Source organism: Podarcis raffonei, chromosome 1, assembly GCF_027172205.1.
Source record: "Podarcis raffonei isolate rPodRaf1 chromosome 1, rPodRaf1.pri, whole genome shotgun sequence".
Classification (NCBI taxonomy): Eukaryota; Metazoa; Chordata; class Lepidosauria; order Squamata; family Lacertidae; genus Podarcis; species Podarcis raffonei.
In genome coordinates, this window is record NC_070602.1 from 34,051,585 (window position 1) to 34,064,421 (window position 12,837).

Here is a 12,837-nt window from a genome sequence, read left to right on the forward strand (position 1 = left end):
TTTACAACTGGCATTTGGAATCAATGATTCTTAAATCAAAATGGATGTTCCCTTTAAGATTTTTTTTTTAAAAAAACAAAACACCAGAAGGTTGTGATGTGCCGTTTAGTTAAAGCTGTTCTAACATTCTCAAGTTAAGAAGAGCTTTCCATAAAAAAAGAATAGTGTGGCAGACAAGACTTAAACACTTCCTCCTTTCCACATGCCTGATAGCGACAGTAAAGGAAAGGGCATGATCCATGAGGTGGTTCTATATCTGCAGTTTTTCTGGCTACTGCTGTGACACTTTTCCTATTTCCATACTACATGAATTTGTAGTCCACAGTTTCTTCCTGACTCCTGGCTATTTTATACAGGTGCACAGCAAGCTTTTAAGAAAGCGACTCAAGACAGTGGAAGAAGCTATTAAAGTGTGTAACAACATCCGGAAAAGGTTTTGTTTGTTTTGCATGGTGTACTGCTTTCTGCATGCATCTCTTTGTGCCACATATCCACAGACATCTGGATCCTGTCCTATATCTGCAAAGTTTTGTGCTGCAGAATTTTGTGAGAATTAGTGTGGATTGTCCTCACAAAAAAGGTTCGTTATATAAGTTAAATTGTCAGTAGTCCTCGGTCAGGGTGCCGACAAGATCCTTTCTAGATAGAAAACCCACCCTTGTTGACATGCAGTAGGCAGTTCTCAAACTTATTTTCAAATATTTTAAATATAAAAATCAAGTTCTGTCACTGAAACAGTGTCTGTTTAACTCAGAATGAAAAAACACTGCAAGGGTATGCAAAATAATTAATTTAGCATACCTCACTACTTTTGTTTTTTACTACACCCAAAATTTAGAGCCATCATTTTATCAGCATACCATCTCCTATCCAGACTATCCTTCCCAACACACATAATAAAGTCAGAGATTACAATGTGAACTTATTCTGTATATTACTCTTACTCTTCCAACTAAGCAATGAGAACATGCTTTAGGGACCCCTTAAGAGGACAGTCCTTTATGAGATAGTGTTTTCAGACAAGTTCTTTTATACAGGCATTAAACAAAGTCACCTTATTTTAAACTATATGACTGGACACACACACACACACACACACACACACAACAGTGAAATAAATTAAACTAAGTCACAAAGATGCCTTGTGAATTAGTTGCCATTAGTCTAAACTTTCACCTAGGTTTCAGTAAGTAACATTATAAATGCAAAATGACCTTAAAACAAAAAAAGCACAGTGATCAGTCCACAACTGTCAACAAGGCACCAGATGTTCAGGAAAGACATTTCACTTGTTCTGCATAGATAGATCACAGGACCAGTTATTTGCATTTCATAATCTTAATAGGTTAAGCAAAATGTCTTAGCCTTTATTAGACAGATGTTGGCTGAAGAGACGTTAAGTATCTCTGACCATACTTTGAAATAAGTTACATTCCACTGAACATGCATAACAGAGCCTACAAACATTTGACAATTAAGAAACAGGGTGTGATAACCAATGTCACACAAGCAGACTTCTGCTCAAGCGGCATGGCCTCTCCTGCCTTTCCTCCCCACTACAGCCATTCAAAGCAGATTTCAGGAGCGCAGAGGGGAGGGGAGGCTGGAGAAACCCTACTGCATGACCAGAAGTCTGTTCCAGTGACAACCAGACACCGTTGGATGCTACGCAAAGAATTCTAATGCATCGTTCTCGTTCTAAGCAGACACTGGAGTAATATCTTGTTTGCTTTCCACAACAAGCGGACGATCTTCTGTTTCAAAGTTGAGATTTACAAATGTACTACAGGTTGTAGCCTCTGGCTGAGCTGTATGGACAGCAGTCCCCTCTTGACTCTGGTTCTGCTGCTCTTGAAACCTCCTTTCTGCTTCTTCTGACATCTTATTCTCTTCCTCCTCTTCCTCTTCCTAAAAAAGCAAACCTCACATGTTGTAAAACCAGCAGGACTCCATTAATTCATATATCCTGAGCATATTCATGTGTACCAAAATCGTTCATTGCTGCCACGTTGTTGCTACTACTGCAGCACATTACTATTGCAAAGCTCTTAAGTACCCATCCAACAGGAAAGGTCAACTTAACATTAGAAAACATTAATGCAATCTGCATGCTTCTCAACAGAAAGAATGGCAATACTGTTTTGAAACCAAGTTCATTTCCTACAGATCAGCATTAAATATGGAAGCCTCTCATCAAATGATTTTTCCATGTCTGGCATATGGTAGGAAACTATCAAAGTAGCCTCTGAACAGAAGTTGAGTGTCTGGGATTTGCAACTTTAGGAACCAGTTCTTCCTGAAGCATTTACCTTCTGAAATACAAATGAACATTTCTTCTACTTAAAATGTAAATTAGAGGGTAACACCCTTAATGTACTCTTATAAAGAGAAAAAACCTAATACAAATTAGAATATCAGTTGACTTATAAAACAGATGTATGGTAGTGGTTTCTCAGTTTTAACTGAAACCCCTCACCATGTACGTAATTCCTTCATTCTATTGTAGCAACTATTTCGTATAATATTAGGCCAACGTAGGTTAAAGTCTATTTGAATAGTACATACAACCAAGCATGTTTTCCTGAAGAGACTGCATCTGGGATGTACTCTTAAGTTTCCCATTAAAAAGTGTCCTGACAAATGGACTTAAAGGGGAGAGTGAAAACAAGTTAATATAGAAGAAAATGTGTTGACATTGATAGATTTTTAGAGAACTGAAATATAACATCTTTAAACCATTTTATATTAAGAAACCAGACTATTATGCAGTACATTTTAGTAAATCTGTTTGTAATTCCTACACTGTTAAAAGGGTACAAAAAGGCACACACCTCCTTCTTCATTCTGTAGTATTCATCTATGGCATACTGGTATTTTGGCGTACTGATTCCCAAAACAGAGGCAATCTTTTCACCAAGGAAGTCACACACTGAATAAATAAAACACATTTATGAATGTTGCAGCCTTACCAAGCAAACTTGTGAGCAGTTTCCCATTAGCATTCTGCACCATCTTACATTTAGTTATTTAAAGAAACGATTACATACCACTGTATCATAAAAATATATCACAGCAGTTTACAACAGTATAAAAACATGAAACATTCACAAAGCAGCAGGAAGGGGTTTCCCCCCATTATTCTACTTCCTTAGTTTTTGTGTCTACTTGCACAAGCCAAAACATGAACCACACAAACTATGGAAACGAAACCAAATAAAAAGTGACAGCACAGATCAGATAATAAAAGACTACACCCTTTACACCTAAAACTGTACAGAGTGAAGGTTGTTTGGGCTTTTCATGAAAATACCCACTAAAAGAGATTGCTTTGTGTTTAAATTTTCTTCAAATGTACCTGAACAAGGATATTCCACCTCCTCCTTATACTTATCTGCTCTACAGTCAAGTGAAGAAGCCACAATAGTTCAGCTCAGAGTATGTATGGCTTGCAGGCATCAAATGCTGGATAAGCGGGTGTACACACACAACCCGAAAAAGGGCAGGGGAAACTACTATAAACTTGCCCTTTTACTAAAAGCTTTTCATCATCCTAAGTCTGTCTAAAAATTACACACACGTCTTCACATAATAACCTGGTGGGTCAATGTGTGCAATACTTCTCTTGTGACTTTTTATACCCCCCCAATCTGTCTAATTCCCACCTGAGACACCCCCCCCCGTGACCTCTTAAAATGATGGAATAAACTGAAATGGGAAGCCGAGGGAAACAGTCAACAAGAAAGGAGGTCATAACATTCATTGCAATAAATGGTTGTCTAATTTTGTACCCTAGTGCTGCATCTTTTAATCAACTTATAAAGCAGAACAGAAGGCATGTGTAGAAAATGAAGACTGGGTTTCACTGTAATATATTTTTTCAGAGTAATATACCACCCACTCATGCCAGGCTATAGTGAAGTGTAGGCACTGAAATATGCAGCACTAGACATACTTCTGTGAGGAAAAATAGTATTCAGTACCTCCTTTTAAACTTTTAAGAAAACACTGGATAAACCAAGTAAATGGGAGCTTTCACTTCACTAGACTTCCTTCTGCAGGTTAAGGAATGATTTGGGTTTTTGCATATCAGTAACTATCACTTTAAGGGACGCGGATGGCGCTGTGGGTTAAACCACAGAGCCTAGGACTTGCCGATCAGAAGGTTGGCGGTTCGAATCCCCGTGACAGGGTGAGCTCCCATTGCTTGGTCCCTGCTCCTGCCAACTTAGCAGTTCGAAAGCACGTCAAAGTGCAAGTAGATAAATAGGTACCGCTCTGGCGGGAAGGTAAACGGCGTTTCCGTGCACTGCTCTGGTTTGCCAGAAGCGGCTTAGTCATGCTCGCCACATGACCCGGAAGCTCGCCACATGGCTCCCTCGGCCAATAAAGTGAGATGAGCGCCGCAACCTCAGAGTCGGCCATGACTGGACCTAATGGTCAGGCGTCCCTTTACCTTTAACTATCACTTTAATGACTTCATTTCATGCCTGTCCTTTCAGTCTCATACCACTTGGCACTTCATTATAACTTACTTTGTTTTCTGTAGACAGAGAGAGACAGAGAATACATACATACCTGATAGTGTTGATGTGGCTACTCTTAGCATCTGAAACCACAAATAGGGCCCCCAAGTTAGTGTTGCCTGCAATAAATAAAGGTTAAGATCATTTATGTTATGCATCTGAAAGACTTTTAATTTATTTTATGTGTCTCGCGTAAGTTATATCCAATGGTGGTGTTAGGCAAGTGGAAGTACTCTGCTTGCACAAGCAGGGCATCCAATTTTCATTGACCCCTCTTCATAGTACAGCCCTCTGCAACAGTTCCCATACTGTTCCCAACCCTCAGGGCTGCAGTGTGTTGGGAGAATTGGTGGGATTCAGTTGTCCAGCCATGCATGAGCAGAAGTGCTTCCACTTGCCTAAGGCTACTGATGAATGTAACACTGAATGTCTTTATTGCTTGACGGGTATAACAAGAGCAACACCACCAATGGAAGGGGGGAGAAGCAAGAAAATTGACCTGAAAACACACTGCCCTCATCTCTTCAGCATACCTTCCTCTATTTTAAATTGTATATCACGGATATGAATTTCGGTTGCTAAACTGCCAAGAACAGGGTCTTTTTTGTAGTGGCACCTAATGGTAGAATACCCACCCTGAATATATTTGCTTGGCAACAAGACACAATGCCTTCTTTTCCCAATGTTCACATGCAGAAATTATAGCTCTTCCAATCAGATAGAAAATCATATTACTTATATCCTGGTGTTTCTGAATATATGCATAAATGTAGAAACATAGAAAGCTTCATTAAACCAAGTCAGATAATTTGTCCCTCTATCCCAATATTGTCTGATGGAAACACAGTGGTGCATGTGTAGCAGCAAAACCATACACCTTCATTTGCCCCACCTGCAGTAAAACATTTCTCTCCCATATTGGTTTCTCTAGCCACAGCACGCGCTCTAATTCTCTAACAGTTTGACCTCATCCCCCAATGGCACACTCTTCCATTGTCTCCCAAAACAGATGGATGCCAACAACCTGCACATGCTAGGAATTGAACCTGGAACCTTTTGCCTGCAAAGCATCTGCTCTGCTCTCACCTCCCCAATTCTGCAGATACTATATGTAAGATGGTAATAGCATTTAGGAGCCAATTTGCCATTGCAAATGCAGAATTTGCCACACCAGAAAGTTTACAAAAATGAAATCTTGATATATATCTGATATGCATTAACAATGCAAGGAAGTAAAGCTATAGTTATCCTGTTGTAAATAAAAATGCAGCGTAAAACATAAACCTTTTCTTCTTGGTATGTTTCAAAACTAAAGCTATATTGACACAAAGATTGACTAGTTCAAATCTTACCTGAAGAAACTGATAATTAAATACAAACACTTTCATCTATTCTGGGTATTGATCAGGTTCTTAAATGATGGGCTCAGAATCTTAAGAGCCCTGCATGTATGCCCAAGCGCTTTCATACCGGCTTTCTGAATTCCTTTTACAACTGCAACTATTTACCCTGCAGGAAGGCTGTCCAAGGGTCCCCCTCCCACAAGCTTTCTGGCAGGGCTTTTTAGGAAAGGGAAAATCCTAATGTGTGAGTGGAAGCTCCAACTTCTTACAGCAATTGTAAATACTCAGGACCCTTAGAAGCAAACTGGTATTTATGTGGGCCTACAGAAAAAGGCACGAACAAACGTTAACAGACTTATTCAAGGTTCAATGTTTAATGACTTATTAAATGTTCTCAATGCTCATTTGCAAAAACCAAGGTATCTCTGAAGGAAGAAAAATGCACATTTGTATTCTCTGGCCCATTCTGGTAAAACAACAGTTCACCGGCTGAAAACTCCCAACCCACCCCCATGTTATGAACTTCTACATAGATTTATTTGCTATTATTATTTTTAGCTACCTATGTAGATTTTTGTGCCTGAAAGTCATACAAAATTTAATAGTTGCATTAAGTCATAAACAGGGGTAGGTGAATACGTACTTCTGATTTATAAGTGCAGGCTTTGAAATAAGTCTGTATTATTAAAGCTACGGTTTCAGACCAGAAGTAAACCATTTTATTTTAGGTTCTGCGTTTATTCGTAAAGAAGCCAATACCAGCAAAGTTCCATTTTTTAAGGCTGCTGTGTTTCCATCAAAACTCCTAATATGTCAGTTCACCAAGGCAAATTTAATGAGCAGATGCTAGTCTTTGTAAATGTACCCTTTTATACCACAACTGAAATAATAAGCTATCAACATGGGACTGTCAGAAAACAGACCATTTATTCATCTGTATAGAAATCCTACAGCATTTTTGCCAAGGCACCAGAGCTCAGCTGGGGATATTCTTTTTCTCTGCCTCATTTATATTGCTGGGGCTCACACAATATGCCACAGGTGACAGCAATCCTTTCTCAGCTGTACCGCAATATGATGTTTCAGCACTTGTTGAAGACCTATTTATTTGTCCTAAGATTTGCTGGTTTTTAGTGCCAAGCTTCAAGTGTTATATTTTAAATTGATGTTTTCTACTGTGTATTGATGTATTTTTTATTTTAATTTACTGTTGCTTTATTTTGTACATTGCTCTGCAATTCTAGAATGAAAGGCAGTATACAAATAAATAAATAAAAACAAACATTTATCCTATCAAATAATACTATAATGAAAGCAAGTTATGCAGCAGAAGATGGTTCTACAGTCATTTCATTTTAAATTTGTATAATAAAATGTCACACAAAGAAGGCTTATGAAGTGTACTATGAAGCTGTAAAAAGGACGGATTGTTTTTCGCAGATTCTATTCCACTATGCTTTGGACACAGTTGCATTCTGCACTCCAGCATCTTTCTCTCTCTGCCTTCTTTGCAACACAATGCAAGTCAATAGTACCTCTCTCTGTTCAGAGACAGAATTGCTATTCAGGATGCCAGATCTTGGCCTGGTAACAGGGCATGTCTGATGTAAAATTCATCGCATTCAGTAAAATATTTCCTTCTAGAAACTGAGTAAACACAAAGCAATAAACCTGAATTGTACTGATGGCGTTGACCTAGTTGCATGTTTATTTCAAACAGCACTTTGCCCCTAAATATATTGCAATATTCAAGAATCCTTACAGAAGCAGTTGAACATTTTAGTGTCTGTTTGTATAAAAAATTCAGCTCTGGGAGGGCCAAACAAGACCAAAAAGGATATAATGGCACTGTGCTGAATATACAACATAGTATATTTAGGCCAATACATTGCTGAAAAAAGAAAGCATCTTTATTCTGCACATGTATTTTCTGAAATGCACAGAAGGCATTTTTTTTGGTATGCTTTTATGGAATAACCACTAGCACAAGGAACCTGTGGCCCTCCAGATGCTGTTGAACTCCAACTTCTATCAGTGCCAGGAGGTTGATGGGAGTTGCAGTTCAACAACACTGGGAGGCCAGATGTTCCCTACCCCTGTCTCAACCATCCATCATCACCACAAATCCAGAAAAGAGGGTTGGTTAAACAAAACTGCCATGCCAAACAGAACACTTAACACCCCTCAGAATACAAACAGAAACCTGGGTTTGTCTTGTTTAAATAAACACATACACTTCTACAGCACACTCAAATGTTCAAAGTATTGGTTTCCATTCTGAGTTTCCACTTGCTTCTACCCAATTTTTATCATCTCATCTCTCCCGCTGCAGTCTCTCCAATGCCCATGCTTCACTTTTCAAGAATGTTCCCAACACTAAGGAACTGCTTTTAGGTGTATGGGGGAGGAAGGGAGGGAGGGAAAACTCCATTATACAAGCAGAGTTTCATTTGTGCTACTCCGCATCCAAGTCATTATCTCGGTACAGTCGTACCTTGGAAGTCGAACGGAATCCATTCCAGAAGTCTATTCGACTTCCAAAACGTTCGGAAACCAAAGTGCGGCTTCCGATTGGCTGTGGAAACCCCGTCAGACCTTAGGGTTCCAAAGAACGTTCGCAAACCAGAACACTCACTTCCAGGTTTGTGGTGTTCGGGAGCCAAATGTCCAAGTACCAAGGCGTTCAGGATCCAAGGTACGAACTGTGCAAAGAAGGTCAGATTCATTCCCTTATTCATTCCCTTTCAGATGTGGGTGGGGTGGAGGGTTGTGGCTAAAATAGTTCAGGTTGTCTAACGCCATATTGCAAGTTCATTGGCCAACTGAGACAGAGGCAGATTTAGGGACTGTGACCAATTCAGTCTCACTGGGCACAAAGCGGGGGGCGGGGGACAACAACACTGCAGTTATTATTTAGAATGTAGTGTAAGAGGCAGGGGCGCCAAATCTTGGCATCGCACAGGGCATTGCTGAAATTTGAGGCCCCAAGGTCCACCACTGACAAAGATCTGAAACGGTGTACAGACCATTTTGCATGCATCCAACTGACGCGCAGCTGCCAACACACATGTCCTTTTGCACCCAGTAGAGGGCAGAACAGGGGTGGGGCAGAACAGGCACAGAACAGGGCATAACTGGCCGGGACAAGCTTATGCACGCTACACCAACACATGTGGGGGCTAGGAATGGAATTCCCACACAAAATGATTGCTGCCTATATTTTTAAAAAGACACCACATTATGACAATTAAATAGTCCTCTTCCTATGGAAAGAGATTTATCAGAACAGGATAAACAAGAGTTAACAGAATTTTATTACTCCATTTGGGTAACATAATGCATCATGAAAAACAAACAAATTTCAGAAACAAACCTACTGGATCAACAGAAGGCAAAAGGTCTTTTTTCTCCTGCTGCTCATCCTCCTCTTCATCTGTGCTGTATTCTTCCATGGTTTCTCCACTTGCAAAGTGGATGACCCTTCTTGGAATTTTCTTCTTTTTTCCGATGACTCCAAGTTCCACATTCTCAAAGGCTCTTTCGCCATTTGCATGCAACTGAAACAAGAGGGCAACTTGTCAGTTGCAAAAATGTCCACATGATAAGGGAAGGATAGAAGGCAGCCCTTTTTAGGAAAGTTTTAATGCCTGATGTTTTATTGTGTTTTTAATATTGTTAGGAGCCACCCAGAGTGGCTGGGGAAACCCAGCCAGATGGATGGGGTATAAGTAATAAATTATTTATTATTATTATTATTATTATTATTATTATTATTATTATTATTATTACGGCTCTATATGGAATGCTTGCAAATTGCCTTGAGACACATGTGAAGGAGCTTCATAAATAAATATAAATAAACACTGCCACATGTTGTTAAATGCCTATATAAAATAACCATTATTTCCTGAGCCCTTTGTTTTCAGAGTATTTTCATCTATCCCTACAATACATCTGGGAGGGAAATCATTCTTATTTTGAATTTGCAGCTAGTAAGTGAGGTTGTGACACAATAAATTTTCTTAAGGCTACCCAAGCAATCCCTGACTGAGCAGAGATTGGACTAGGACCAGTAAGATCCAGAAAGCCAGTCTGCTGAAAGTACACCCCACATAAAATTGTTTCAGTAAATATTAGATTAATGCCTCTTTACTCCTATTGCAAAAGAATGTAAACAAAATCTATCAGGGCAGTTTAAAATTTTCCCTTTATTTGTATTTAACATTGAGCGTCCCTTCTTTACAGTTGCCACACAAGTATTAATATTATTAAATATCCATCAGAGTTTTTGTAGCCAAAAGTATACAAACAACAAAAGCTCTATGAACTCTTTAGCCTCCTAAGGTACTTTTTTGTAAAGAGCATCCTTTACATGTAAGGCAACTGTGTCACTGCTTTTGCCAAGTTTTCACAGGTGAAAGTCAAAGCCTGTCCATGTAATATTAAACAGGCTGATTTGTAACAGGTATCTGCTTACAGGAGGAGCTCGAAGAAATCAGAACACCTGATATAAGTGTGAAGTACAAAAGCATATCAAGGCAGAAGGTAGATGGTGCACATAATAATTTGATGAATAAATGGTATTTGTGAATTTATTCATATGTGTGTGAAAAACAGTCTACTAGTTAATTTATTAAATGCAAATGATGACATTATAAATATTAAAAATTCTGGATCTTGAAGCCCTGTAAAACAGAATGGATTGGTCCTGGAATTGTGAAAAGTTAAGGATGAACTGTTTAACTGGCTTCACGACAGAATTCTTTTCAGATAGTGTTTTCACCAATAAAATAAGCCTAGCTGTCCTTCGTGAGATTTAGCACAATCCTGTTATCATGAAATGAAGATGTTCCGGTGCTTAAAAGACAGAGCCATGTTCACTCCTAAAGCGTTCAGATGAGACACTGCTTTTTTTTTATTAAAAAAATCTGCTTTTTGAGAACTGCTGAGAACCGGTTTTGGTTTTGCCCGTAACCAGCTTCTTCTGAAAAGATGGGCAACACCTCCAGCCCACAGGTAACCCGAGACTGGATAGCATTCCCGGCAAGCGATGCTGCTATAAAAGTGTAGGCCATCTGAACGACCGTATTTAAGCAACTCCACAAACCCTTCTTTGCAACAGTGGGCTCCACTTTCCAAGGCTCGGCTGATACTGAACCGGGTCCTAACCACACCCAGCATCACCACCACCAGGGAAGACAGGACTACAAAAAAAGAAGCGCGACTGGCACGGGGAGGGGGAGGAAGTGGCAGCAGCATACAAATAATTTGGGGGGGAAAGCACAGCGCCCACAGGCCGGGTTGTGGCTGCAAATAAAGCATGCGCGAGTTGCACCTTGAGGGAAATGGTAGGTGGTTTCCAAGGAGCGATGGAGGAGTCGCCTTTAAACGCTTTGCACCCCGGCAGCGACCTCCATATAAGACAAGATATATAAGACATATATAAGACGGCTCCCCTTAGCAGACCCCGTTTGTGAGGAGGGCAAAGGTTGCAGCATGGAAGGGCGCAGCACACACCCCCTTGCGCCAGGCAAAGGAGGGCAGGGCTGCCCCTTCTTCTCCCCTCAGACAGGGCGGAGACCCAGGCATGGCGAGAGCCGGGCTGAAGGTGTCATGGAGGAGGAGGAGGCTGGGTCAGGTGAGCGGCTTCCCCCGCCGCCGCCGCCGAAGAGGCTCCCTAGACGGAGTGGCGGGGAAAGAGACTCACCTGCTCTTGCTCCATGGCGAAGGCGGTGACAGCGACGGCGGCTGGGGCGCAATACAGAGTGATGGCGGACAGCCCCTGCTCCATACTCCCACCGCCCTCAGCCCAGCCGAAGGGAGACTGGCAGCAGCTGGGCTCGCGCCAGGCCGAACCCTCCTGCTCCTCCTCCCGGGCGGAGGCCCTGGGAAGTGAGCTCATAGAAAGGCCAGCCCCGGCGGCCCCGCCCGGGCTCGCCGGTTGCTAGGAGACCAGGAAGAGCCCGCTCGCGGGGGCCCTCTAGCGGCAGAGGGGGCAAGGGCGGCGGCCTAGCTAGCTTCTCTCTGCCACTGCCGGCGGGCAGGTGTGTCCCCCCCCCTCCACGGTTCTTCGGTTAGGGGCGAGTTAGGGCTAAAGGACGAGGTAGCCTAGGTGCCATCTGTTGTCGGGCGTCCATAGTTTGTGGAGCGACAGGAAACAAACAAACAAAATCTTTATCCATCTCCAGTATGGATTCCACTTGCTGGACTCCAACTCCCATTATCCATTGCTGTTGACTCCTGGCTGGAGCCGAGGGGAGTTGGAGTTCAGCAGCTTCTGGAGGGCCACAGCTTCACCCACCCTGCTTATCTAGACCAGTGATGGTCCTGCATCTGCTTTGGGACTACAACTCCCATCATCCCTAGCTAACAGGACCAGTTGTCAGGGATGATGGGAATTGCAGTTACCAAAACAGCTGGAGGGCCACGTTTGGCCTCACTGCTATAGACTATTTGCTTGACAGGTTGGATGGTCATATCATGGATTTTTTAAGTTGCAGTTTCTGCATTGCAAGGGGATTGGACTAGATGAAACACCACCACACCCCATAGGGTTGCCATACTTCAAAAAATGAAAATCTGGACGCAACAAAGTTGTTGAGCTAAATCTAAAAATAAAATTTAAAAAATGAGTTATTTTTAAGGAAATTTACTAAAATATACGCTTCTGACATGGGTTGCCATACTTCCTGATTTTCCCAGACATTTAAGTGCTTTCCGCCCAGGCATATGGCCACCCCACCCATGATACCTTGCAACTCTACAATTCTATGATTTTTTTTTAAAAAAAGTTTTTATTTATACTTTTCAAATTTATACATTCATTAATTTTACAATCATTTTAACATTTCAAAGTTTGACTTCCTTACTCCTCTTTATGCAGTTCCTTAAAATTATTTTTTAGTACCTTCTGCATACCCAAATTCATTTAATTTGCTCATTTAATTATCTACTTTAAATATATACTCTAA

The 12,837-nt window shown here is 41.1% G+C and overlaps 1 protein-coding gene across 1 annotated transcript in view; it reads right to left on the reverse strand.

Annotated features, from left to right (window-relative positions):
- Positions 1-1,346: 1,346 nt before the first annotated feature.
- The window catches only part of SRP54 (signal recognition particle 54), a 33,511-nt gene continuing 22,020 nt past the window's right edge, over positions 1,347-12,837 (reverse strand). The window contains exons 16-17 of the mRNA XM_053380357.1: positions 2,832-2,929; positions 1,347-1,908 (exon numbers count right to left, since the gene is read on the reverse strand). Of these exons, the coding sequence (XP_053236332.1) occupies positions 1,699-1,908; positions 2,832-2,929 (308 nt within the window). The 3' untranslated portion in view covers positions 1,347-1,698. The remainder of the gene's footprint in view (positions 1,909-2,831; positions 2,930-12,837) is intronic.